A 27,937-nucleotide genomic window follows, 5' to 3' on the forward strand; every position below is an offset into this window, starting at 1 on the left:
AGACATAACAGCCTTAAGATACATCTCTTATTTGCAAGTTCAGTTGAGAAGAAAAGTAAAAGGTGACAACCTTTTAAAATAGGAAAAACTAGTTTACTCAAACCTAAAGTAACAAGTGAATTACTGGACCAAAAAAAAAAAACAGTAAACATGAAAAATCAATTTACTTATCAGAATGATTACATTTTTCTTTTGTCGGAGCCTCAGAGTAGCTAAATCACCATGAAGAAAGTTCACAACGGAAGGGAACCGAAACATGTCAGAGCTTAGGTTTTGTTCTGAGACAGCCACAAGGATGCCTTTTTAGAGGTTTTGGCACAATATGTAGACATGCTATGTTAAATGTGACTATCTCATACACAATTTGTTGTTTGGAAACAGTGTAATTGTCAAACCTCGTGCATGTCTGTAGGGATTGAGACAAGAAAGTGGATAGTCAGGCATTTAATGTGGTAGACGTTACACTAAATGTAATATACATGTGTGAAGTTTCGAAATAAAAATGTTTTTGCTATAAAATCGTAAACAAATCGTTGGCTTATACGCAAGAATCATTGTAATGGAAGGTTGTTTCTGTTTTGGAAATTAAAATAACCCTTTGTCTGCTATAGTAGCCATTTGCTACTTTTAATGTTTACATTTACTGAAGTTTATTTTAACATCTGAAATCTCATTTTGTGATATAATCTGGGTACAATGCTATATGATGTCAACTGCTGCGATTTAATCAGGCATGCAAGGTCACTTCCACTCTTCATGATATTTTGGTGAACCGCTTCTATTTTTTTATGGCACTGCGATAATTTCAAACAAGCTTATTTTTGCAAAGTATCTCCTCTGCTTAGTAACTTCCTTCACTTCCTCCGTCAGAAGGGTATTGTGCTGGAAGAGTTTGAAGGGAGAAAGAGCTGCACAGGTCCCAGAACAGACGTGCAAGAGCCTGAGAGCAAGTAGTCATTGGAAGCATCAGCACTCAATTACAAAAAGGATAGCCGGTTCCTGGGAGTGTCCATAGCCGGAACAAACCAATGATACAAAATCATTAAGACAACATATTAGTGGAAGATTTTAAGCCCACAGTTTGTATTACTAATTAGTACCCGGGGCAGGGGGCACAGCCAATCAGGTTGCGCAGATCGCAGACAAACCGGTTCTCAGCATTTCACAGAACCCACATGCTGCTTCCCCTGCTATAGACCACCATCTTTCACCCTGCACATTTTTTCTTTTTTAAACCCAACCACCTTACCCGACTTGCGGCAGTACTGCCCGCCGCAGCAAACTTCAATTTTCCGGCCGCAATGGTCATAGAAGAGGTGCTCCGTCCAGAGACCCGCCTTCTATGACCATGGCCACCATCTTGGTTGAAGGAAGGCAAATACTTTAGCACCCCGGGATGCTAATGGCCTCAAACAGTCTCCAGCGTGCCCGATTGGGTATTATCGGCCCGGGGACACTCTTCAAAGGCCCTCGCTCCGCTCTGGACTTCAACTCGGGCCCGTGGCTGATAACACCCAATCCAGTCAGCCAGATCGGTTGTTAACACCACATTTAGCACCAATACCTTTATCAATGAATCCTACCAACAATGTAGTTGCTTCATGGTGAACGGTTTTACTTCTGTATTTGTTCTAGGTGAAAACTTGCAGCCAGCTGGATTTTGTTCCAAATCAGAATCGAGTTCTGGCAGGAGTTGGTTACAGGCCAGGTCTGCAAATGTTACAGTGCTTTCTCCTGCCCTCTATTCCGAGGATGAAGCTGCACTGGATTGTTCCCGAGGCTAGCATTGTGCATGAGGCAGTAGCCCCTTTGCAAGCAATGGGGGGGGGGCATATACCCCTGCCCGCCCTTTTGGCTACGAGTTAGTATGGATCTCCCCCAGCTTGTCTAATGTTCCTGTCAACACCTCCACTTCCCCCAAACTCCGCCTCTCTGCATCATCTCTCCCTTGCAATACTTTTCATTGTTGTACCAGGGCTTGTCAGCTTGTCTACAAAGTGGCATCCGCTATACACAATAAGTGCTTCCTGATCATGTTAGGGCAAAGGGAAAGTTTATAATGGTCTAGAATGCCAGCACTTTATGGCTCCATTGTCCTGCTCTGGTGACCAGATACATAGGACAGGACCCGATACAGAACTAGTGGGATGAGATGGGGGTGGTCTAGATGAGAGCCAATAATTAGGAGGACAACTGAAGTTTAATTTGACATTTGGTTCGGAAGCAGCAAGTGGTTTGTTAGCCAAGCCTCACTCGACATTCAAAAGCCAGAACTAAACCGGGAGAGCATTATTCACAAACTGTGTACACGCCAGCAAGTGTGAATGTACCTCTTCTCTCCCCCAATTTGAGCCATTGTTCAACACAAGGTATCCGATTGACTGCAGTTTTGAAGCACATTCTCTGCACCATCTTAAAACCTGTTCCCCTACTTCGGTGGGAGGAGCCTGCAAAAATGCATTTTCCTAATCTCTAGTTGATGCTCTGCTTTTACTTTCTCCAAGAGCAAATCAATGAAGCTGGCAAAGGCTTCGAATTTACCTGCTGGCAAGAGAAACTTCACCCAGTGCCATTTGTATCCCAAAGAACGTTGATATTACGGGTTGGGGGCAGGAAAGGGTGGGGGGAGGCATTACCTTGTCTGAGCCACAGGCAATGGCAAGCTTGTTGGATGCAGATTTTGCTTAACAGATGTCAGTGGATGTATAAAGAGTTGACCTAGTCTTCTGTTGCGACAATGCTGGGAGGTGAAAGAGGTTGCTACCAAAACTGCCTCAATTGAACAGAGCAGTATCGATCTGCTTAAGAGGCTGGGGTTCAATACCAGAGGGAGTGGCCCAGTGTGGCCTCCACATAGGCCATAGTGTCCATTTACATAACAGTAACCCTCTGTACACCTATCTAAGGCTCTCCCATCTGCAAGCTTACCACCATTTGTGCAAGTGCATTCATGAGTAACTGTACTCTGCACCCCAATAATGGAGAGGGAAAGAAGTGCAGAGAAACAATTCACCTTCTGGTTTCAAAGGTATCTTGATATGCCTAGGTCTCCAACCCCTCCAGATGGGCCAGTTCCTGTAAAGGACCACAAAGATTAATTGTGCACAGCAATAAGAAACATGGCTGCCGGATTCAAACTAGCAGTAAAACACTCAACAAAAAGGGGGGAAAAAAATTCAGCACATTTCTTATTCAGGTTGCAAAATGTACTATTTTCAGCCTTCAGCCTGTACACAATGCAAGTGCGTCTTCGGAACAGTCATTGCTTTAATCAATCTAAACACAGGACAGGTAATGCAGACCACATTCAGGAAGAAATCTACAGATTTAAAGTAAAAACTAACAAGCATCACTGCAAAACACAAAGATTTTGTACAGCGCCCTAGCGCATGAACACCTATGTAAGCACAGCAATAGAAAAATCACTTCATTTGGATTTTTTTTGGCTGAACCTCAACATTTCGAACACCTCAGATCTCTTTTGGCTTCATCTGATGAACCACAACATTCCCATCTTTCTCTTGCGGATTCTCTAATTTTGCTTTCATCTGCTTGCCATCCCCTTGGGAGCCTTTTGGCTGGATCTGATGAAACCCAGTATTTTCATCTTTCTTTGGCTGATTTTCCAACCGTGCTTCGGGCTGTTCTGACCACAGTTTATAATTGGGGTCGTTTACAAATCCCTTGACTAAGCCACAGCTTATGCAGCGCACCACTGTCCGACGCGGTCTGTGGTTTCTTCTTCTTCTTTGTCGGACTGTCGCAGTGATCCCAGGGAGCAGTAGGGAGTGGCACCTTTTACATATAGTCCTTTTGACTGAAGGATCACGTCTCAGCACTAGTCGTTTACTAATCGTTCTCTCTGTGTGGCAGTAGAACCGAGCCAGCTCTATATTTTCTGGGTTTTGTGATAGAACACAATGAGCTGCTTGGTAAAGGAAGTTCAGTCTTTGAAAGGCTTCTTTATCCTTGATTTGGCCAGACATGGTGATATCAACTATGGGTATAAAATATGAAATAGTTAACCAAGTGAAATCGTACAATTTACATACTTCATAATGATACAATACAAAACGACAAAGCACTTGCAACATGTGTGGTCTTGTATATCGCACTTCTGCCATTTTGAAGGCCTCACTACGTGTGGGCCTGCAAAACAAGACGATTATTAACGGGATAGACTAGGGAACGGCAGATACAAATTCTGTGATGTTGATGCTTGCAAGCCTGAGTACCAGAGACTTGTATGCTGGTGTGATTCTAGTCGGATATTGGCAGAGAGAACCTTGTGATTAGGTTTCATCCAGAAGGGAGAGCCCAATGTTGATCAGTTGAAATCAATGTTTGAAGGACCTAGTTAGCTGCTGGTGTGTGGATGTAGTGGTGCTAGAGAACCAAGCAGCGGTCCTATTCCATTCGTGTGCTGCATTTGTGGGCATTTGCTGCCACATGGGGGTGATGATTGGGTAAAACAGTTTTAAAGCGGACTTCAGAACCATGCTCCTGGATCTTTCGGATAAGGGAGTTTACACCTTTCCTCCTCCATCTCCAGATTTCCCCTCATGGATGCTCAGAAGGGATTTTGCTAGTTCCATACTGGCCTGATACACATTGAGAATTATAAGAGGTTTGGGAATAGGCACTTTTTTTATTCCTCCACCCACTATATTATCCGATTGGTCTTTCCAGGGAGTAAGCAATCACTATTCAACAGTCCAGGAAGCTCCCAACTTTCAAGTGCTATGTTAGCTAGTGGGACATTTCAAATGCAAAAAGGGGTTTTTCTTCAACTTCTGCTCTCATCCGTGAAAGCAACCACATTTGGAATGCCACAGATCCAACTACTAGTGTCAGATTGGCAGAGCTGAAGCAATGTTTTCATGCCCAACATCAAGCAAAATAAATAAAAAAATAAACACATTTCAATAGCGCTGGAAAAAAATCATGCTTTCGACCTTAAAACTGCCCCCTTTGTTTAATAAAGGATATTCTGACCAAAAATCAACATCACCCCCCAATAGAGGCAACACATCATCTACAGCCCCCAACAAACTCAATATACATCTGCCTCCAGGACCAACATGTACATTAGGAAGCTATATTAAACAAGATAAACTACAAAAATGTCTCAAAAGTACCAAAACACAAAATCAACAAGTAAACATTAACAAAATATGCACATGGTGGGGGTGTAGCCTTTATCTTCCCGGAGTGGATTTCTGCCTCCGATTCCTATGCCGGCCTACTCCTTCGAAAGCCGTTTCTACAGGCTCTCCCTCTTCCTGGCCATTCTCTCCCCATTGCTACTATCCATCAGCCACCTGGCCAGACTACCTCTTTCCTCTCCGAGTGGGCTCACCTCTCCTCCTCCCTCCTGGCCTCAACCACTCAGGAGGATATAGAACTTTACTCTACAGGGTGGGAAACTGTTCCAGTAAGTCTTGTAGATCTTGTTTCTGGGTCTGTGATATGTGGGAAGGAACCAAGGTGTTAAGAGACTAGTCATTACCACTGTTGTGGTCTCCACAGGAAACTCTCTCCATTCCTGAAGGTTTATATGATAGATATGGGACTTGATTCGCCCATCTGGTTGGGAGATACGCATTGTGGGCCCTATTTGTTCAATCACTTCATAGGGTTGATGCCACTTCGACAACATTTTGTTCTCGAATGTTGGTAGGAGAACAAGAACTTTCTGTCCAATAGAAAAATACCCAATTAAAGCCTTTATCATAAGACGGATTTTGGTTTTCTTGGGCTTTAGCCGTATGGGCTTGAACTTACTGTAGCCATGTGTTCTTTTAAACATTGGTCCGTTTGTGAGAGGGGTAAAAGCCTTCCTCCCAGGTCTCCCTTAGCATGTCAACATCCCGTGGCGCTGTACCATACAGTAACTCAAATGGTGAAAGCCCTGCTGAGGATTGTGGCATTTTTTTGGATGGCAGAAAAGGGCCCAGGGAATCAAAATATCCCAATTTCTTGCAGTCGGAGCCAACCAATTTTAGAGATTGACATTTAAGGGTTTTATTAAAATGTTCCAGAAGTTCATCAGTTTGCAGGTGGCAAGCAGAGGTCCTCAGAGTTTTAATGTGTAGGATAACCTTCACCTCTGCCACTAACCAACTCATGAAGTCCCTTGATCTGTTAAGTTCTCCTTCAGGAAACCAACTTGCAAACAAAACGGGATGAAATGTTTCAAGATTTGTTAGAATTCGTTGGGACGCATTATTACGTAATAGGAAAGCCTCTGGGCATCAAGTAGCATAATCATGTAACGATTCGCCAACCTAGATGGCTTTAAGCACTCAACTATGTCCATACTTATGTGGGAAAAGGGTACATGAATAATAGGCAAAGGTCGGAGCGGAGCTGGGGGAGGTATTCGGGAACTGGTCTTTTGACACAGGCTGCAGGTAAGTACGAGGGTTTTCACATTAGCATAGATTCCAGGCCAATATAATTGGCTTATTACATATGCCTGTGTCTTGGTTGCCCCCAAGTGACCAGCTGTTGAGTGGGCAATTTCCAACACCATCCTCTTGTGACTTTTAGGCACCATAATCCAAGATCTGGGAGTACCATTGGGGCTAAGATCACCACTACACAGTAGCCCACGCCCAAGAAAGAAGAATGGTCTCCCTTTCAATCTTCCCTCTTTTTCAGATACCACATGTAAGGAAGCCTGCTAGCAAGGGGGCATTCCACTTAGCAAATGCTAAATCAGGAATGATCTTAGCTACCTCACCAAGGGTTTTTGGTGGTACCATCTCAGATTTTATTGGGGAATCTTCATCTGCCTCCCCAAAGCTTTCCTCGTGCTTTGTTTTAATCGGCTTTTCTGATTTCATCTATTTTAGGACACAAAGCTTTCTCCAAGATCCCCTGAGCCATCTTCTCTCCCACCTTAATTTGGTATGCCTCTCTCCCACTGTTTTGAATTAATATTTTCACATCACCTCTATAGTCGGGATCTATGACGCCTGCTGAGACGTCTAGACCATGTCGCTAAGCTAGGCCAGGTTAATCTGATGTAAGTGCCAGAGGTGAAGGGGTTCCTAGAACCAGGTCAGTGGGTATTAACATTCTGCCTCCAATTCTCCCCTGCTACTACATAGGTCAAATCCGATAGAATTTTCCGTTGCTACGGATGGATCGGAAGCTCGGTAGATTTTTCAAATCTAAGGGATACCAGTTTATGTCAACTGAGACCAATCACATCCTGACACCAGATGTGAGGAACCAGGAATGAGACACGGACACAGGACTCATAGTGGTTGGCATAAGCTTTAATTAAATAATAAAGGGGTTGGAAAATGCCTCACTGTCCATAATCTATGAGGTATTTCCCTACCTCAGCCAAAAACTAAGGGCCTGTCCTGTATCAAGATGTCCAAAGCTAAATTGCCTGGTGTCGAAATCCTACCCTACCCCTCGCATTCTAAAACCAACTCTAAGGTGTTATGGGCATCGTCTTTGTCTTGAAAAGTTCAACACAAAAAGTACAACGCCAACAAAAAGGCTTCCACTTAGATGGTATTCACAGTTCCTGGGAATGACTCCCTTCCCCAGGTTTCATTTCAGCAAAAACAAAAGTTCAAATGAATAACCAAATTCTTTATAGCCCAAGAGGATAAGCCCACTTGGTGTTGCAATTTACACACTGGGAAATGACTCCTTTCCCCAGGTTCTTTCCACATGCAATACAGTTCAAAATTTTAAGGGCATGAATCTTCCTTGGGATTCTCTTTTCAAAGTTACAGGATTTGGGTGCAGTTACCAGACTCACAAGTGCCTGGTATACTCTCCTGCCAGGATGTTCGTACAACACAACAATTTTCCAATTTGGGTTTGGGTCCCAGACTCTCACAATGTCAGGCAACAACTGTTTCCATACTTTCCACATCAATCAAGGCATAAAATAAGCAGTATCGCATCGCAATTTGCGATACCCCTGGTTTGCATTTTAATTTTGGAATCATGTCGCAGTTTCTGCGATATGATTTATGGCACAGAGCGTAGAGCTTAAAATGCACAGATTACTGTGCCTTTTTATTTAAGCTCTGCGCACTGCCAGTGTGCAGGCAGCAGGCAGAAGCTCCCGGGCTGGGCTAAATACATTGTATCAATGTATGAGCCCAGCCCGGGGGCGGCATCGAAGTCACACGGAGAAGACTTCAGTAGGAGCACCCCAGCTCCACTCACAGACCTGGCTTCCACCCGAGGTAAAGAGTCATGCTGGGGTGCTTAGGGGAGGGTGGAGGAAGGCAAGCCCCTTGTCTGCGGGGCTGGGTGTTAGCAAGTGGCCACGGCTAGGAAGAAATATTTCACCTGCCCATTCAGGTGGGAGAAATATTAATTCCAGCCACTTGCTAGTACCCAACCCCACAGTAAAATGGTATGCTGGCAGATCGCCTTTCAAATATTCTTTCCTTCTCGTGATTCGCGAGAAGGAAGGAAGGAATATTTGAAATGCCCTCTGCAAGCAGGCTATGTTATTACTGCAGGCCTGGGTGCTTAGAAAGTGGCAGTAAATAATATTTCTCCCGCCCACATGGGCAGAAGATATATTATTTACTGCTACTTTCCAAGCACCCATGCCTGCAGTAATAACGTAGCCTGCTTGCAGAGGGCATTTTACATTTTCTTTCAGTCTCGTGATAAGGTGCGACAAGCGCTTTAAATCACTGCAGCACCATGCTGTTATTAGTGCGGGGCCTGGGTGCTTAGAAAGTGGGTGGAAATAATTGCCACTTTCTAAGCACCAAGGCCCTGCACTAATAACAGCATGGTGCTGCAGAGAGCCTTTAGATATTCCTTCAGTCTCGTGATTAAGGTGCCACAAGCATTTAATCACGAGACTGAAAGCCACGGCTCCAGTGACACCTGATCCATTTTGGAACATTTGCGTATGTCAGATAACTGCAGTTTTAAAGCACACTGCTATCCATCTAGATAATCTAAGACTGTGACATGCCAACATTCTGGGACCAGTTTCAAAAGTAGTAAGTAGCATATGATGACATCACAGTAGATGTCACATCAATTTTAACCAATGAAATGACCAAAAAAATGTGGGGGGGAGGGGGGGGGGTTAACAGCCGCCGATTATCACTAAACGGCCAGGCAGCAGTAAGTTGAAACAATAATACCCACTGAAAAGTTATAACTCCTATATAAAGCCTATGTCAGCAAGTGCCTGCTGTGGAGGAACCCGTGTGAAAAGGCAACGAGGTGATAACACTTCTGTATAACCCATGGGAAGTGACGGCCGGAAGGGCTCGCGCAAATGCAGTTAAGGCATTAAGCCCCAGAACAAAAGTATATATACATTTCTGTGTTTAATGTATAAACACTGCAAACTGGCAACATGGGGAAGTTGCTGTAGACATCCCTGAGGCTCATATCCCTTATCAAATGAAAAGGCTGAAAGGCCCGGATGCTGTCCCTGACTGCAGGGCTTGTTGTTAGCAAGTGGCTGTGGAGTGGAAAATCTGGCGCAAAAAGATTTTACCTCCACTTTTTACTCCTGCAGGATTTTGATCGGCGAAGTCGGAGAGCAGAGAAAACCAACACGTTTGCATGCTCTTACAGGTTCTCCCGCCAAATCTGCTTCATTTTCCACCAGCATGTATTTTTATGCCGGCGAAAAAACAATAGACACCTAAAGAATCTGCCTGATATTTACACCCGATAAAAGCAGGCAGATTCAAAAGGAATCCGTTGAGAGGCATTTACACTTTTCCAGACACCGATTGGAATAGTGAAGGCTGTTTCGTCTGTGTTCTACTATGTCCTTTTCCATTACATGTGGAAACAATTAAAATTGCAACAGAGGGACCTTTCTTTTACACTTTTGGCCAAAAGTGTAAAAGGAAGTGGTCCCCTCCATGCAATTTAGGATGCAAAACAAAATTAAGCCCATGGACATTTTAAATCAACATGTTTCTACAATGTCGAACATTGTCAAGTTGGTTTATCATGTAACTTGTGCGCTTTTAAACGTATCTGTACAAAACGGAGTATTATTTTAGGTTTTCCATCCAAGACATTATATGTACCAACTACTGGTCAAATTCCTAAATTTCAGACGAGTCAAAATCCAGCTTCACCAGTGTATGATGTTGGCCAATCATTTAATCTTTCTGTGCCTTACCTGAAAGCGTTAGGTGCCCCAGAAGGGATTCAATTTGCAGTATACTCAATTCTGAAAAAGCCTCACTGATGGTTTAATAGACTTAAATGTTGCTCACTATATAAGTGACCCTTGACATTCAATATGCAAAGTTACAGATTTGGTTTACTGCATGCCACCCTAACAATATAGGTTACAATTCCAATTGTTGTTGCACCCTGTCTCTCTACTGCTCTACCTTGTACACTCGGCTCAGTTAAAAATATGCAGCAAACATGCTGCAAAAATATATTTGTGTGCTTCAAAATGACATTTCCATGCTGCAGTACTCTGAGGGCATAGGGGAAATGTCTTATTACAAGATGCTAGGTCTCCATGCCCCCATCCGCGACTATCTTCGAGCAGCCACAGTGTACAGGGGCAGTGTGGAGTGTACTGAAGCGAGACGGAATAAGGGCTGCAGGCCACATTGCTTAGCCCCTCACAGAGGCGTTATCCTTGATTCTCCCGAGCCAGGCCAAGAACACATAATGGGATGCGTGTACTGTGTAGGTGTGGTGGTAAACTGGAATTGTGGTCAGAAGGAGTGGGTGTAAGGTGACTGGAGGGGTGGGGATCAAAGATGAAGTGGCACGGATGGAATAGAAAGGAGAGACCAGATGTGAAGGCAAGATAGGTAGACCGATATTGCTACCACTATAGTCCTTGCTTCTCTTTTGCTCTGTATGTACTGTTTTCATAGCTCATTTAATGCATCTATGTCGAATAAAAGGCGAGCCCAATTCAATGGGATTTACATGTACTTTTTCAGGGGGTTTGTGGTGTACTTCATTGGTCCTGCTATGCCAATAGTTTTCACTCATCTTCCCTTTCCTCCTTCCATCTCCCCCACTAACACAATGTCTCATTCTCGCTCTCCCCCTTGTGAGGGGGTCAGTAATGTTTGACATTTTATTTGCAAAAGAAACAATATAAAATTCCTAAAGAAACCTACTCTACCCAGGGATTCCCTGCCTATTTTTAGGTATAAGGGAAGGCCTCCTAGCATACACAAAACTAACCCTCACACTAAACAATCAACCAATCAAAATAAAGTTACAATAATGTTTACCAAACAAATAAGGTCTTGGTTGACTTCTGCTGGTTCTGGTAGATTCCGCTCCCCCAGAATCCAAAGCCACTTATCTACCATGAAAACAAAGTCTCCAATAAGTACTTGACAAGGTCCAAAGAAAATAAGGTCACTTAAACAGAAATCCAATGGTAACAGTTTCTTCTTCTCTGCATGAAAATATCCCTTCTCAAAGTTCCATAAAGAAAACAGCACCAAGGGTAATCCTGGATAAAGAACTTAATAACAACTTTACTTCCAGCAGCTTCTTGTCTGCAATTTGTCAGGATGCTTGTCCTAAGGAAATTACTTTTTCTGTGACAATTTCCTTTTCTTAGGTTTAGTGTGAGAGTAGGCTTCTCTGTCTCAGACTACTTCAACATAACAGTTCTGACAAAATTTTAGACAACCACAATTCAACTTCTGCAACTTGATACAGTGGAAATGTCATTAGGTAACTTATACTAGACTCATCGACCTCTACAGGTTGGCCAGGGACTCTTCCTTCTACCAGAAAGGGCAGCCTCTGCCTTTCTTCTAAATCTTGTAGCCACCTCGAAATCTGCTTCAGTTTCTGACTGCCACAATGTCAGCTTAACTGATATATAGTGGTTTCTTGTTACCAGCACCCAGCTTCTTATGCTTCTCTGCGTCTCCAGGGGTTACCAACCCACAGTTAAAATGCCACTCCCCAGTTTCATAAGACTTTGTAACACTTACATCAGAGGACCCTGGGTTAGTATTAGCTTCAACAACTTCAAGACAGCAAGCTTTAGTTCTTGTTTTAGCTGGTTCCCTCTTGGGAAGGTTCTGCCTATTGGCTTGGGCAAAGCTTGCTCTGCTTCTACGTTTAAAGTCTAGAATATTTAAAAGTAGGATGTTACAAGAGTTCATAGTCACTTAACAATTGAATTTAGGCACACACGATGACTTCTTGATGGTGAAATATGACTTGCTACTTGCGTTCCCTTTTTACAAAGGCAGCTTTCGTCTCCAACAATAGGGAAATAGAATCTTGCAAACGCGGCCTCTCCGAAGTGATGTTTCCTTCAACACAGTAGGAAAGTCTTCTACTGCTTCTGCGATCATTACCGCTGCCACTTTCTGTGTTAATAGAAGACCTGCAACTTCACCGGTCAACGATTTAAAAAGGTAACAATGGGGAAATAAAGAATTTTGTCACACACGAGCACTCGGGTTACTTCTGAATAAGCACGTGATACATACATGTCCGCTTTGTTGGATAGAACTTCCCGCAATTACGGAGAGTTTTCATTCGCACTGAAGGTAAAGCGAGGGAGTTCAACTGGTTACAGTTACTGGCAAGGAGTTTCTGCTGTTCTGGAGTTCTTTCATTCGACAGCTCCAATATTACAGCGGCTGCGAGTTGACTCAACTTCCCGACTTTCTACTACAGGCATTCTCAAGATCCACACCTTTCCTCAGCATGGGCGTTTCGGATCCGGCCTCATGAAGAGAGAGAGTCGTTCCAGTTCCCTGAGCTTGCATGTGCACACAAGCCTCGGGTAAAATACAGGACTTTAGCATTCACAACAATTAGGCATGCCTGGAAGGATGGCCAGCTTTCTCCAGTCTCTTCCAATGCAGCCACAGCCAGACAGGGATTGTGAGCACAGGACCACCTTGGAGCCGGCAGGTGAAATCTGCTTGTTCTCTGCTCCGGCTTCCCTTCCGTGGTCACACTTCCTTGTGAACTGCAAGCCTCCAGTTCGGTTTCTTCTCCTCCTGCTGCTGCTGCCGACCTTCCAGCTCCTGCTCCAGCTTTTCTCTGTGACACCCATCTGCAGCAGCCATGTATTCTCCCCGAGGTGGGTTAATTGGCTTTAAGTGCAGAACCTCAGCCTTAATTGCCTCACCTTGCCACTGGCCTTTAGGCTTGCTTGGCTGCCTGTTCTCCACCTCTGCATGCCTCTGTAGCCCTCTTCTTCGTCACAGTTCCTGAGGGATTCTGGGACATGTAGACCCTTTTTGGAAAATTTGATTTTCCTAATGCTTTGATGGTTTTTGCAACTGTTTCACTTCTCTTAACATTTTAAGAAGAGGAACAGTAAGAGCTAGCCGTCTTAGTTGCAATCAGAATGGGCACATTTCCATCATCCCTTTTGATATACATTTGGTCTCAGGCGGATATATATTTTTAGGGAGGCGCAAAAGAATGGTTTCCTTAATATAGCACTTTGTTGGGTTGTACCTTGGGAGTTTATGTCCCCTTCGCTAGTAGGAGGTTGTGATCCTTTGACAATAGGCCAATTCCTCATTTAACCCAATAACACAATTGAAAAAATACAGTGTCTCATCCTGCAAACTCTCCCCACTGCCAGTGGGCCCCAACTCCACCAAGATGATCCTCCTGCAGTACACCACCCCCAGGATTGATCGATGTACATCTCCTCTCTCCCTTGCTCACCTCTTCCCAAAGTCACTTCCCTGCTCTATAAATGTCTCTCTCGCCCTCTCCCTGAATCTTTATCTCCCTGTCTTTACCTACCTTCCTTCCCCTTCATCTTCATCTTCCCATCCAGCTTTCCCTCCCCGTCTCTTCTTCCACTTCTCTCAGGCAGATGCAACCTCTGGTTGCACAGAGTTCTGCAGCAGGGGCATTATCATGCCAAGCTATATTATTGTACTTTAAACCTGTGACTTCCGCATTAAAAACAGATCTACGCAACTTGTGTTACATATATAAAATACTGAGCTATTTTACTGATGGCAGGTCGCTGTGACTTTTCAATAAGGCACAGATCATTGCAGCCTGCTGCAGGCATACCGTCTATCTTACTGGAAGGTAAACCCTAAATACACTCTGTATTAGAATTAAGTTCTGACATTGAGGAGAACAATAATTTAAAAGTTGGTATTAGGTCCTACGCCTCTTCTCCAGAAAAGCACAGGACTTGCAGTCCCTGATAGTACAGCAGCATCCTGATATGGGACAAGGGACTGTGTCTGGCAAGGGGCTACCTCCTGCAAAGGTGCTAAGCTCCCGGTCCTTGATCCTCATGCAGAATGAGGGTAGGTAGCTAGTTTGAATGAATGAGACGCCATGAGGGCAGCCAAATACTGCAACAACTTGGTTTGGTTAAAGATGTGATGTGGCTGTAGCAAACACCATAGCTTTCATTTGAATATGCCTCCTATACTCCCGTTTTGTGGCTATCATTGCTAGAATCCCTTTGACAACCTATTGTGTTTGCAAATATAAATTGGTGTGGTTATGATTGTATGTGCAGAAACAGCAGACTACCACGTCAGGACCACTGTGTTTAGACCAAAGCGCATTGCATGGTTTTATATAGTGGTTTGCATGTAGGTGCCCCAGATTCAATTGTAACATTGTGTTCACAACAAATCACATTTCATGGCTCTATACTGTGCTCTGCACCTATATGTCTCAGAGGGTATTGAGAAATGAGAGGGTATTGAGAAATGAGGAAGGAAAAAATCTTGCAGTCGACTTCTTAAAAAGTGGGGATGGGGATGAGGATGAGGATGGTTTGAACTCCTCCAGGAACTGGGGAAAGATTCTACAAACAAAAAGCAACTTCCGACATAAACAGCGTCTGGGATGGGCCAACATAACGGAAGTAATTTCCATAGGCTTAACAAGCTTATTATTAGGATAGGGTGTCCGTTAGAGGGCAAAGTTCCAAATGAAGTGGCAGACAGAAGTCCAAGCCCTACTCTTCAGATGTCCCGTTAGCCCCCAGGTTAACCCTATTCTGCAAACAAAAGCTCTACGGTTCTGGCCAACAACAAGTTCACAAATCATGGCTCTATAAAAAGGTTAGGTGTTGCCCACCTAATATACTCTGCTTGATGGGTACCTAGACATTGAGGGCCTCTTGATTTCTAAGCTGGCAGCATTTGAAATTGCTGGGAGCAGATTAGCTCCAGCGTCTATCCCTGGGGAGCCTGGTTTGCTTAGCACCAACAGGCACCTTTGGCTCCACCGGCCAACTGGTGCCATACAAACAGACCCATGCAACATTACCTTTCTGTATTTGGGAAGATGTTTGAAGAAGCATTTAAAATATATATATATATATATATAAACGTTTGCATTGCACATAAAAGTTAAATCTCTGCTAGGCACTAGCTCCAGCCTCTCTAGGAGTAGCTCCTGCCTACTAGGTGATAACCCATACCCAGGATGTAGTTTTAGCTCCTGAAATCTGAAGTTCGACTCCTGCGCTTGGTTTTTGTCAGACATTATGATTTTTATGAGGTTTTTCCAAGATCGGTTGCTTGCTATTCTGGAGGTCTCCCTCAGATCTTGGGTTGCTTGAGATTCTCTGGAGGTCCCCCACTGACATTTCTGTGGGTTCTCTGGAGGTCTTTCCCACTGTAAAGGTGCAGAAGAAAGGCTCGGAACGAATGATGGCATATTTTTGCAGTAAAGACTTATTAAATAAGAAAGGGTTGGGGAAAAAGGCCTATCTATCCCTAAAGCCAAGAGGTGTTTCCCTACCTAAAAGGAAACTATTGAAGTTGTCAAGAAGTCTGAAACTAAAAGTATGTTGCAGTCGTGTCCCAAACACTTCTGTCCCAAACATTAATAATCTAAGATAACTGTGCAAGGATGATCTCTTTTCAAAGTAAATAGTGTTTTTGGCATGTTCAAGTAACAGAAAAGTTATCAGCTCACTGGTAATAAAGTGATGTAAAATAATGTTCCAAAATACAGGATTCAAATGCTAGGGTTTTGGCCCTTTGCCCTAGACTTCTTATCCAAGTTATTGCTCGAAATGTGACAATGATGGGTGAAGTGCTATAGTGGAGGCAGAGAAGGGAGGGAGGGACAGAGGCAGGTTAGAGGCAAGAGAAAAGTGTCAACTAGCATTCAGATGAGAGGTAGGTTAAGGTAGGCTTTTCGTTGGTTTTGAACAAATCTGCGTGGATGGTTTGTCGGATGTCCAGAAGGGGAAGAGAATTCCATGCAAGTGGAGCAAGAAGAGAGAAAGAGCGGAAGTGAGAGGGAAGCACAATAAGGGGGAGTCGAGGAGACAGTGCAGAGATTACGAGAAGGCTTGTAGAGTTGGATAGAGGATAGATACAGTGGTGCCTTACTGTGGATAGATTTGTTAACCAGGAGAAGACATTTCAATCTGGCCCCGTTTTGCATCATCAGCCATCCAGCCTGGTGAGGGTCTGAGGGAGTTCAAAGAGAGTCCTGGTAGTGAAGTTAGTTATCTTGTTGAGAGGACCGAAAGCATAGGAGACCAAAAAGGATGCTGGCAAAGTAGTCCAGTTTAGAGAAGATAAGAGTGGTTAAGAGATGCTTGGAGGTGTTGAAAGGAAGGAGGTGTCTTAGTTTTCTAATATTTAGATGGGTGAGGAGAGTTGCTGTTCCAGTTGTGGAGATGAAAGTAGAGAAGGTGTGAGAAGGGTATTAGATGGCGCTGAGGTTTCTAGCTGAAGAATAGATGGGGAGAACTGTCAGGTGGGAACTGGATAGGCAGAGGAAGAGAAAGATATGAGAGGAAGCTTTTGGCAGGGAAGAATAGCACCTCCATTTTGGTAGAGTTTAACATCAGAGTGCAAAGCGATCTAATATTTAATGGCAGGGAGACCGTTGGAAATGTTGATAAGAGGAGAGTTTGGGAAATAAGAGGAGAGTTTGGGAAAAAAAGACGATGATGTGGGTGTCGTCCGCAAAGAGTTGGTATGAGAACCTAAAGGAGGAGATTAGTGCCCCAATAACAGGGTTATAAAGTATCAAGAGGAACAGACCCAAGACAAAGCCTTGTGGAATACCAACACTTAGAGGAGCGAAAGGTGTTGCTGCTCCAGGAGACAGAATCGGTGAGGTGCAAGGCAGGATTCAATCCAGGCAAGGGCTCGATAGCGAATCCTAATAAGAAAGACTATTAAGGAGATCAGAGTGATTGACAGTGGAAAAGACAGCAGGCAGGCTACGGTGAATTAGGATAGAGGATACATTGGAGTGCTTAGCAGAGGCAATGAAGTGGGACACATTCATGAGATTAGTTTCCGTGGAGTGATAGGAGCGGAAACCTGCTTGTTGGGGGTCTCGAAAGTTGTGGATGTCTACGAAATTGGTAAGACGGTTGAACACAATCCATCAGAGTAGTACGGAAGGAGAGATACAGGATGAAAGTTAGCCGGTATGTTCGGCCAGCCCCTTGCTTTTTTTCAGGAGAGGGATGACCATGGCTGTTTTGAAAACAGAGGGAAACCAAGCAGAGTCGAGAGGCCACTAAAGGGGCAATAGGCTTGAGCAGCTGAGGAGCAGGCGGGTCTGATGGGACACAAGAGAGGTTAGCCTGCATCAGTAGAGATAGAACTTTGTTAGTATTAGTGCGACTAAAGTAGGAGATAGAGGCAGAGGATGATGGTAGAGAAGGCAGAGTATACAGCTAGATCACTGGCTTTGAGAGTGGAGTTGATAGACTAAGGAGTCAGGGGAATGGTGCCCTGTAGCCGGCTAGGATGGGTGGAGAGAGAGAGTAAGGGAGTGTTAGGTAAAATTCCCTTTTCGCTCTATCATGAGTGGACTTGAGAGTGTTCAGGGCAGAGAAGTAGAGTTGCAGGTTCTCATGCGAGTGGGCACGCCTCCATTTGCACAGCAGCAGACGCATGTTTGTGCAGAGAGAGCGTATGAATGGGGTGACCCATGGTTGAGGATGCCGACATTTAGGGGTGTGAATAAGCAGTGGGAAGTGAGAGGAGAACAAGTCATAGTTTGGATTGGAAGCAGGAGATGGTAGTGTTGGTGGGAGAGCCATCGGGTGTGAACGAAGAGCGTGAGAACTGTAGGTCGGAGACAAAGGGGGGGTGGCAGAAGGTTTAAAATGCCCTTTTATTAATAGATGAAGCAAGTGGTGAGGAAAAGTCAGAGGGTGGAAAGGAGGTGGTGTTGGTGGAAACAATTGAGTGATCAGATATGGATGGTGTGACTATAGTATTAGTGGCTGAGAGAGAGGTGGAGATGAATAAGAGATCCAAAGAGTTACCCGTGTGGGTGTGCAGGGTGCAGGTTATGGATAGAGTGGAGAGAGTGTGGTCACAAAAAAAAAGACTGACGTTCAGATTTCTGAGAAGTGGTTGGAGAGGGAAGGTTAAAGTCACCTAAGAGAATGAGGTGATGTTTAGTGGAAAGAGAATCAAGGAGTTGCCCAAGAGCATCACAAAATGGTCCAGTGGATCCAGGAGATGGAGATGATGGCGAGTGAGGCAGAGCAATAGTAGAGATGGTGAATTCAAAAGATGTAGGGTAGGATGTTGCATTGAAGGGTTGTGAGGCATTGAGGCAGGAAGAGAGTAGGTGTCCAAAGCCTCCAGACCTCTACCAGTCAGTCGAGGAGAGAGAATGAAGGATAGTTTGGAGTCATGTAGGGCCTCCAGAGTGGCAGTGTTAGGTGGAGAAATCCAGGTTTTAGTGATGCAAGAAAGTCTAGGGGAGGAGAGCTGCAGTGAAAATAGTCAGTGATACAGGAAGTTGTGTTGCATACAGACTGAATTCCAGAATGCAATGTTCAGCTGATGAGGTAAGGAAGAGTAGAGAAGTTGAATCTCAGAGGAAGAGAGGCAAGGTGGATAAGAGGAGGTCTGGGTTAACTCGCAAGCTTTGTTTGTTGGAAGGAGGTGGGAGTTGAGAGTATTGTGATGGGAGAAAGTGTAGGGAGAGGCGAGTAGGAGGAGCAGGAGTGAATGCATCATAGGTGAGAAGCACAGTGTTGTGAGACAGTACAGTAATAAGAACACTTGGGGTAACTACATGTGCAACAGGGAGAAAGGCAAAACAAAAGCTTACAGGCAAAGAGGCTGGCCTTCACTGTTCCGCCCCTAAGAAATTCAGACACACGCTATTGTTACCTGCTCGCCTAATCCATCAGTGGTTGGTCTCTCGGATATGGCACGTGGTGTTGCCAGGATGAGGTGAATTCTTCCCGATTGGTGTTCCCAGAGGAGCCTCTTGTGGCCTTCAGCTGAAGATGGGGATAATCCAAGATGGCCACTGGAAGTAATGTCAGTCACCAATCCAAGATGGGCACTGGCGGTGAAGTTCCAGACAGAAAGTAAAGCCAAAAACCAGAAGGGATGCCACATGCTCTTGCCGCCTGATTGCCTAGTCCATAAGTGGTTGGTCTCTCTGGTGTTGCTGGGATGAGGAGATTTCTTCCTGAAGCCAGGGTTAGGTGGGCAATTAGGGGGCTCACTAAAACTTTGCCAGTGTAAAATAAATGGCCATTAGGAAACATTTTATTTATGTGTAATTTTCCCTCCATTTGTGGACCCCCCCAAACTTTTTGCTTTTGTTTGGCTATTCCGATCCTGACTTTTGCCAGTGAAGCACAGCCTTCTTCTGTGCTCCCCTGGGCTTTTTCTCACTTGTTATGGGGAAACGGACACGTCCTTCAGACTGTCAGTATTGGGAAACTAGGTTTCCTCTTAGTCTTTGACTATGTTTCCATTTCTTGGTAACTTTTTAACAGTGCACCGTGCGCTGGGGTCCTTTTTATTTTATGGCACTAGATACCCATGAAGGATTTTTTGGTGAGTGTACGAGTGTGCCTGGGATGAACTGGTGGCAGCAGCTACTTTTTATAATGTTTTACTTCATCGCATTTACCGCGTTTGGTTCACGACTGTGGCCAGGCCGAAAATGGCTGAGCCAAAAAGTCTTTCGTTCTGTCCCATGGCCATTTTGTCCCTTGCCTTCACCCACGTCAAGTAACCCAGGTTTTCCTTATTTGGGCATGCAGCCTCCTGCGACTACTGATATCTTTCGCAGACCCGTCACCTGTGCACGCCCTATGTGGGATTGTCTGGTCCCAATCCACACTACTGGTGCCAGAATGTCGCCAGTGCCTGAATGACAAAACACTGTGGACTGTAATTGGTCCACGACAGATGCCTGCATGAGAGCAGATCTTCGATTGGAAGTCCTTGATTTTGGCACGAAGCTAATCTTGGATAAGAAAAGGGGCTCTGCATCCATTCCAGGTCGATCACCCAAGTTAGTTTTCCCCGAACTACAGAAGAAGCCAAGCCTCCTGCACGAAGAAACAGACTTGTGAAACCACCGGAGACGCTTTAGAAGGTTTTGGCACCCTTCGCCCTCTGTTGTTCCGCCGGACCCCCGCTTTCTTCATCGATCAAGAAGGTCTGCCAAGGCGCTTCGCCCATTTGGAGTAGTGGGAACAACTACTGTCAGCGTCCCCCTCCTTACCCACCGAACGAGCCCCTTTGGAAGTGTTCCTGGGACATCCAGTGAACTGCCCAGTTCTACCGAAGGATATCCTGCAGAACCGCTGCCGTCTTGAGTTGCAACCAGAGAGTTGGGACATCACTTGCTTGTGGGCCTGTGCATTCTCCCACCAAATTTTGCAGGCCTAGCTCCTGTGTGTCCAGAATTAGGAGAGTGTGCAACGCTGCCCGCATCTGTAGGTGCCTTGCTGTTCTGCTCTCCTATGCCCGAAGCCTGCTGCACCGGAGTTTTCTTCATACCTCCTTCTGAAGCTGAGAAAAGGCAACTGTCCCGTCACGGACAATCGTTCCATCCCAGAGCCACTGAGAGCCAGAGCACTGCAAACAGCAGGATTCAAACCTACTAACAACCTTGACTAAACTGGCAAAGTTTGGTCCAGACTGTGCCGAGGGTCGGTGAGTACTTGCATCACTTACCGGTGGCCCCCTGGCACAACTGATCTCTTTTACGCACGAATATCCCCTAAAGCTGGGTTAGCCTGCCCTCCCTAGCTATTCTCACCTTTTGAAAACTGCTCTGCCGCCCAGGGTAGATCCTACTCGAATAGTGGGAATCAATTTTCATCACCTCAATCCCCTTCCTGACTTGCTACAGCCCTTCCAGGAAGACCTGCTTTTTGTTTCACCTGCACGATCGTGCCTTTTTATTTATTTTTTTTAAACGCACAACTCTACTGTTCAGCACAAGACTCCCCTCTTTTTAGGGCTGGTCTCAAAAGTTAGGGGACTACTCCAAAGAATGGTCTAATGCTCCTAGTGTGTTAACTCAACCCTCTCTTTACAGGTGGATGTGTTTTACTGCTGTGTCGCATTAGGAAACAATGTATATATGTTATTTAGTATAAGGATTTTGTGTGATTAGTTATGCACAACCAGTTAGGTTTACTTGGGTCTATTGGTACGGCCAACAATAAATGTATAGATATTTTTCATATACACTTGTCTAAGAGTAATTTGTGGTTCGTTACTGTGTGTGCGCATTGTGGGCTTCCAATCGCTCTCATCCCTCCTGAGACTTAGTCCTGACTGCCTGCCAAGCTACCTAGATTGGGCTGGCTCGTACAGAGGTTTCCCGTTTCACTAAACCGAGGGTGGCCTCCCAAACTTCTGCCCACCAGATCAGAGTTTAGAAAACCATCTTAACAATGGGTATGCCTGGGATGTAATTTGGACCCCACCCAACATGCTGCCAACACAGCGACACCCCCCACGTGAAACAAAAATAGGAATGTTAATGTTAGAGGACAATGTGGTCTTAATTTCTATAACGCCTACGTGCCTAGAAAACCAGAAAAATGGCTTTACTAAAAGTTGTGGTATAAAATAAAAAGTCTAACAATACAGATAAAACAAAACAAAAGCAGGGTCGGATTGGCCCCTCGGCCTGGGGCTGGTTTCTGGCCATGCCTGGGCCGGTTTGGAAGAAAAAATAAAAAATTATTTTTAAAAATATATTTTTTTTTCCACTTTTTTTCTCACAAAGCCTTTCATCCTTTTTTAAGTCAATAAATGAGTACCAACACAGGCTGATATTGTATGCATATTTGTTCTATAAAAAAAAGAGCGTAAGTGCTATACAATAACATCATCATTTGGCCTTGGACGTCTGCTTGGATTCACAGTAATTTAGTGTACTTAGGAACAATGATATTTGATGCCACTTCCTGTTTTGTCAAGGGGTGAAAAGTCGTGTTTCATCGCCCAGGAGGTCACTTTGGGGTGGGGTCAAATGACATCATTTCTGGTGATGTCAGAGGTCAAGGGTCATGAGGCAAGGGGTGGGCCACTTTTTTGAGGCGAGGGGTGGGCCACTTTCTTTTGGGTGACAGGGCCTATTTCTTGTCCCAGTGTTAGGCAAAAACCTGTGCAGTTCCCTTTGGGAACACTGCAAAAGATTTAGGAGTACAGGTTGTGATGCTGGAAATGCATGAGAGAGACAGGGCCTCTGAATCCTTGTCCTTTACTGCTTTTTATCGTGTGTTCTGTCGTGTTTTCTGCCCAGGAGTCCATGTGGGACTCCTGGCAGTGCAGCTCTCTCTTTTGGTTTGGTGAACAGACCCATGGGATACCCTTATGGCACCCATGGGTAGAGGTACAACCCTGTGCCCCAAGTGTATGTTTTTGGGCACCTGTGGGTGGCCCACAGAGCAGGGTATGGGCTGGTGGCAGATCCATGCTGAATTTGACAGGTGCTCTGGGTGTCCTCCATTTTGGGATACCCAGGCCCTGCCATTGGGATCAGTTGATTCCTGATAGAAAGCAAGAGGCCACCTTGCTTTCTATTGCCTGTTACCTTGTTTTCCCAAAGTCCTGGGAAGCCCTGACTCTGTCCCTTCCCCCTGACTGGCTGTTGGGTGGAAGTTCCATATATGGTGTTGTTGTGAAGGCCCAGCTAGACTGACTGGATCCTTCCCAGTGACTGTATGTTGTGGGTACCTCCTGTGGGTGGGACCTGGGTGAATGGAGTGTGTGACCAATATACACTCCTTGTTGTGGTTGTCTGGCATGAGAGACAAAGACTGAGACAGCCCTGCCCGAAACTGCCCTGAATGCAGTGTGTAGTGTTGAATGGCTGGGTACTTGTCCCAATCCACATTCCTTGTTGTGAGTGTCTGAAAGGGAGGAGTGTGGCCTGAATGCACTGTGTGCCTGATTGGCTGACTGACTGTATGAATGCCCTTCTGTATGATTGGCTGCTGAGCGTGTGCCAGCAGTGTGGATGAGAGACAGCATAGTATATCTGGGGACCACTGGTAATTGTTCAGAAGAGTTCAGAAGCTGAGTCTCCACTCTAAGAGTAACTGGAACTGCTGATCCTCGACGCCCAGCTGGAAGAAGAAGACTTGCTGTTGCACTTGCTTCGACCGATCTGAAAGCTGCCAAATTCGTCGAGGACTGACCTGAGAGAGGATCTGGTAAGGCACCCTCTTCCCGTGCTCCGAGGGATCATCGAGCACCGCTACATCTTCACCGAAGCGCCCTGGAAGTCAGACCCTCGAAAGGCTGCCGACCCGAGACGGGACCGCCGAGGAGATCGAAGTGAAGCACCCGGACATCGCCGCCGTCGAAGTCCATTGCCGTCGACCAGGGTTCGCAGGTCTGTGTAACCGCTGGAGGCCCGTCAAAGTAGTGTTGCCCAGCCGTGGGAACCACTTGACGCCGTGCCGCCGACGACCGGAGCCGTCCGCTCCTTGCCTAAGAACATTTGAATCGAAGGACTCCCTCGTCCGCACTGTCGACCAATTTATCCTGCCGGAGAAAGTCGAGGACGACCAACGCGCCAACGAGAAACCTGCCGGTGGGTTTCCCGCCACCCGAAGACCACAAAGACTCGAACGACTCGACGCCCTTGCTGGGCCCCCGTCTTCACAATCTTTGCAGTCCAGAACAATTGTCATCGAGGTGCCCCGCACGCCTCTGCCTTGCAGGACGCCAACGCTCCGTCGTCGACGACGAGCACCGCTTGGATCGAAGCTGCCGCCTCATCGACGCCGTTCTACCCTGTTTGTTGGCGGACGTTCAACGCCCCGTGTCTCCCGCTTGAAAGGGAAGGCATTCAAGAAGGGCTGTCGATTCCCCGACGCCGAACGCCGAGTTCCTCGACGGACGTTCGACGCCTCTCGACGATCCGCGACTCCCGCTTGAAAAGGGGTCGCTCAAGAAGGATCTGTCGACGCCTCTTCGAAGAACTCGACTCCACCAGGTACATTGGGGAGGTAAAAACATTATAGGAGGGAATAAGACTTGCAGAACAATATATGGACTGGGCTTGTGCTATATCTTTATTTTACAGGTTGCCCAGGTGGGGGGGGGGGGGGGGGATCTCCACACAGAACTGTGTCTAGTGGTAGGGGCCAGTATTCTGCCTATTGCTCAACCATCTTATTTTCTCCCCTCTCTCTATTGCTGGTTTCACTCTATTGATCTGTGTGACATTGTTACAGTATTGTTGACGCACTTTAATGAGATCTAATACAAAAGGTGGTACCACTTTAGAATTGTATATATTTGCCATTGTTGATTTTCCTAAGTACAAAGTGAGTTATTATGATAAGTGTACATAACCTTGAATATTGATTATATAAAGACTGTGTTCTAACCAATACAGTGTGTGGACATTCCTTTGTGGGGGCTTGGGGACTACACTGTACTTAAGAACCAGCCTGCATCACCTCCTGAGAAGCTAGGCCTTGATTGCTCGACCATAGCTACCAAATAGAGAATCTAGGCTGGGGTCCTCTGTGCCTCCCCTCTGCCATATAGAGAACAGAAGTACAGACCACCCCCTACCAGTCTTTACACTGGTGGCAGCGGTGGGATGCTTATGGTTTTAAGAATCAGTGTATAACCGTGCCACTTACAAAATATCTGCACTTTATTAAATTAAGGTTTAGTTGTGTACAAGATAACTGCATTACAAACAATGGAGTCTATTGCAAATGGCAAATTGACTCGGATGAGCTTGGAGGCTCTCCAGAGTGCTTGTGAAGCCAGGGAGTTAGACTTTGTGGATAAGTCTAGGGCTGAGCCGATAGCTGCCCTGGTGGACTACCAGACTGATGGTGAAACTCTTGATGAGGGGGGGGAATGCAACCAATGAGGACTCTGCCCCTGGGGTTTCTGCTGAATCTGTTTCTGGGAAAGCTGCCATTCCTGCTGCCTCTGTTCCAAACCCCAGCAATTCCTTGGAGCTTGAGTTATTAAGGATGAAATTGGCCTTTGAATACCGCAAGTTGGAAATAGATGCTGAACTTAAGAAAGAGGAGTTGGCTCAACAAGTGGAGCTCAAGAATAGGGACCTTGAACTCAAGAGCCAGGACACTGAATGTCAGAGAATCCAGCTAGAGAAAGCTAGAGTGGAGACTTCAGCTAAAACCAGTGAGAGTGTCAGGTCCCCAGCCACCAAGTTTATGAAAGATTTGGTTGGTGTATTTGTGGAGGGTTCAGATATCCTCCAATGGATTGAAGCGTTTGAAATGGCTTGTGCGATTCATGATGTTGATAAAAGAGATTGGGCTAAGTGTTTGTTAAGCAGAGTGCCTCAAACTGGATATGACTGTATTCTGAAGCGGAGTGTGGAAGAAAGGGGTCAGTATGAGTGTATGAAGTATGCTTTGATTGCCAAGTTTGGCAAGACACCTACCCAATACCTTAAAAGGTTCAGGGATTTTAAGAAAAGAGAGAATGTGTCTTGGGTTGACTGGGCGAGTGCTGCGCACATGAACATGATGGGGTGGATTGATGGATACAAGGTTAAGACTTTTGTTGAATTGTCCCACCTCTTGTTTTTTGAGCATTTTTCTGAAGCCTGTTCAGCAGAGCTGCGTCAGTATGTGGCTGACCAGAACATTTTGGACCCCTTTAAGCTGGCTAGGTTGGCTGACAAGTGGGTCTCCCACCGGGTGTCCCCTAAGGACCCCAGTGGGAAGGACAAGGACAAGGACAAAGAAAAGGGGGCCTCTCAGAAAGCTGAGGAGTCCCACAAGCAGTCACAGTCGGGTAAACCTAAACCTTCCTCTCCCAAGACCCAAAAATCTAGTGGGGATAAATCATCTGTGGGTGGGAATAAGAGTAGTGGTCCACCTGCTGCAAAGCAGGCTCCCAGTGGTTCCAGTACCGTACCCCGCACTCCTGGCACTTGTTGGGACTGTGGGGCTCTGGATCACAGAAGGGGTGACCCCAAGTGTAAAGGTAAGGCACTTGGAGTACAGGCTGTCAGCCTGACCTACCCTTACCCCGTGTCTGAGGTGGAGGCCACTGTCCTCCCCTCCTCTACCGGGATCACATTTGGTGCTCCGGTAGAGATTTCCTTAATGTCCCTTGGGGCCTGGGACCAGTATGCAGAAGTACTGGCGACTATCCCACAGAACACCCGTAGGTTTTTGAGAAGTGTCCTCTTGAATGGCCAGCCTTCTACTGGTTTGAGAGACACTGGGGCAAGCATGACAGTGGTGGACAGGACCCTGCTCAAGCCAGAGGACTATGTAGGTGCTCCTCTGAGAACCACCAGGTTAGCTGGTGGGCCTCCCAAATTATCGCCTGTAGCCTTAGTCACACGCATGATTGGAGACAAGACAGCAAAGCTTCCTGTCCTGGTTCAGGACAATGTCCCTGCTAACATTCTGTTAGGCAATGATCTAGTAGAGTTGGGGTTGATCTCGGATGGTCTTCCCATGACTGCTGCTGCAGTCACTAGGTCACAGGTGACACCGGGTCTGGCTGTGAGTCAGGTACCCGACGCAAAGGCGAGGCCTAAGGCAAGAAGAAGGAAGACCAAGAAGGCCACCTCTGTGGAGGGAACACCTTCTCTTCCTGCTGTTCCGACAGCACCCATTGGGATCCATGCTCTGGACGGGCTGGGTCCAGTGGAAAACCCAAACTCAACTCCTGTGGGAGAAGAGACAGAAGACTCTCCTGTGGGAGAGGTTCTCAACCCGGAGGATCATCCTGACCTTCAATGCTTGTTAGCTGAAGGGGGACCCTCCCGGGCAGACTTCCGTAAGGGACAGAGAGAGTGCCACTCTCTCGAGGGACTGAGGAAACAGGCCCTGTCCCAGGCACAAGGAGAAGTGCCTAGGACATTCCGGATTTATTGGGAGGGTGAGCTGCTTGTTAGTGAGCCCACTAAGCCTGAACCTGGTGCCCTCAAGAGGTTGGTGGTAGCCCAGGTTTACAGGCCCTTCCTACTGCAGTTGGCGCATGAGGTGCCCTTGGCTGGTCATCTTGGGACCAAGAAGACTAAGCAGAGGCTCTCTGCCCATTTCTACTGGCCACGGATGGGAGTAGTGGTGGAGTCCCACTGCAGGACCTGCCCAACTTGTCAGTTGTCTGGCAAGACTGGAGGCAGTGTCATTGCCCCACTGCAGCCATTGCCAGTGGTTGGCACACCATTTGAGAGGGTGGGCATCGACATCGTCGGTCCCCTTGACCCTCCCACTTCAGGTGGACATCGGTTCATCCTGGTCTTGGTATATCATGCCACCAGCTACCCTGAGGCAATACCCCTTCGGATTGTTACTGCCAAGGTGGTTGCCAGGGCTCTCCTGGGCATTTTCACCCGTGTTGGATTCCCCAAGGAGGTTGTCTCTGACAGAGGATCCAACTTCATGTCTAGTTACATGAAAATCATGTGGAAAGAGTGCGGGGTAACCTACAAGTCTCCACCTCTTACCACCCCCAGACCAATGGTCTGGTTGAGAGATTTAATAAAACTCTCAAGGGCATGCTAGGGGCTTTGGAAGAACCCCTAAGGAGGAAATGGGATCTCCTCCTGCCATGCCTGCTGTTTGCTTACAGAGAGGTACCTCAAGAGGGTGTTGGTTTAAGCCCCTTTGAGTTACTCTTTGGACATCCCGTGAGGGGGCCCCTCGCCTTGATCAGAGAAGGTTTGGAAGCCACCCCTCCAGGTCCCGCCAAGCAAGTGGGGGACTATGTGTTAGGCC

At 46.1% G+C, this 27,937-nt stretch overlaps 1 protein-coding gene across 1 annotated transcript in view; it reads right to left on the bottom strand.

Annotated features, from left to right (window-relative positions):
- Positions 1-3,249: 3,249 nt before the first annotated feature.
- Positions 3,250-27,937, bottom strand: part of RPP21 (ribonuclease P/MRP subunit p21) — a 45,644-nt gene continuing 20,956 nt past the window's right edge. Inside the window, exon 2 of the mRNA XM_069651506.1 lies at positions 3,250-3,997. Coding sequence (XP_069507607.1) covers positions 3,471-3,986 — 516 coding nt within the window. The 5' untranslated portion in view covers positions 3,987-3,997 and the 3' untranslated portion in view covers positions 3,250-3,470. The remainder of the gene's footprint in view (positions 3,998-27,937) is intronic.

The sequence above is a fragment of the Ambystoma mexicanum genome, chromosome 1p, assembly GCF_040938575.1.
Source record: "Ambystoma mexicanum isolate Mex_15411 chromosome 1p, UKY_AmexF1_1, whole genome shotgun sequence".
Classification (NCBI taxonomy): domain Eukaryota; kingdom Metazoa; phylum Chordata; class Amphibia; order Caudata; family Ambystomatidae; genus Ambystoma; species Ambystoma mexicanum.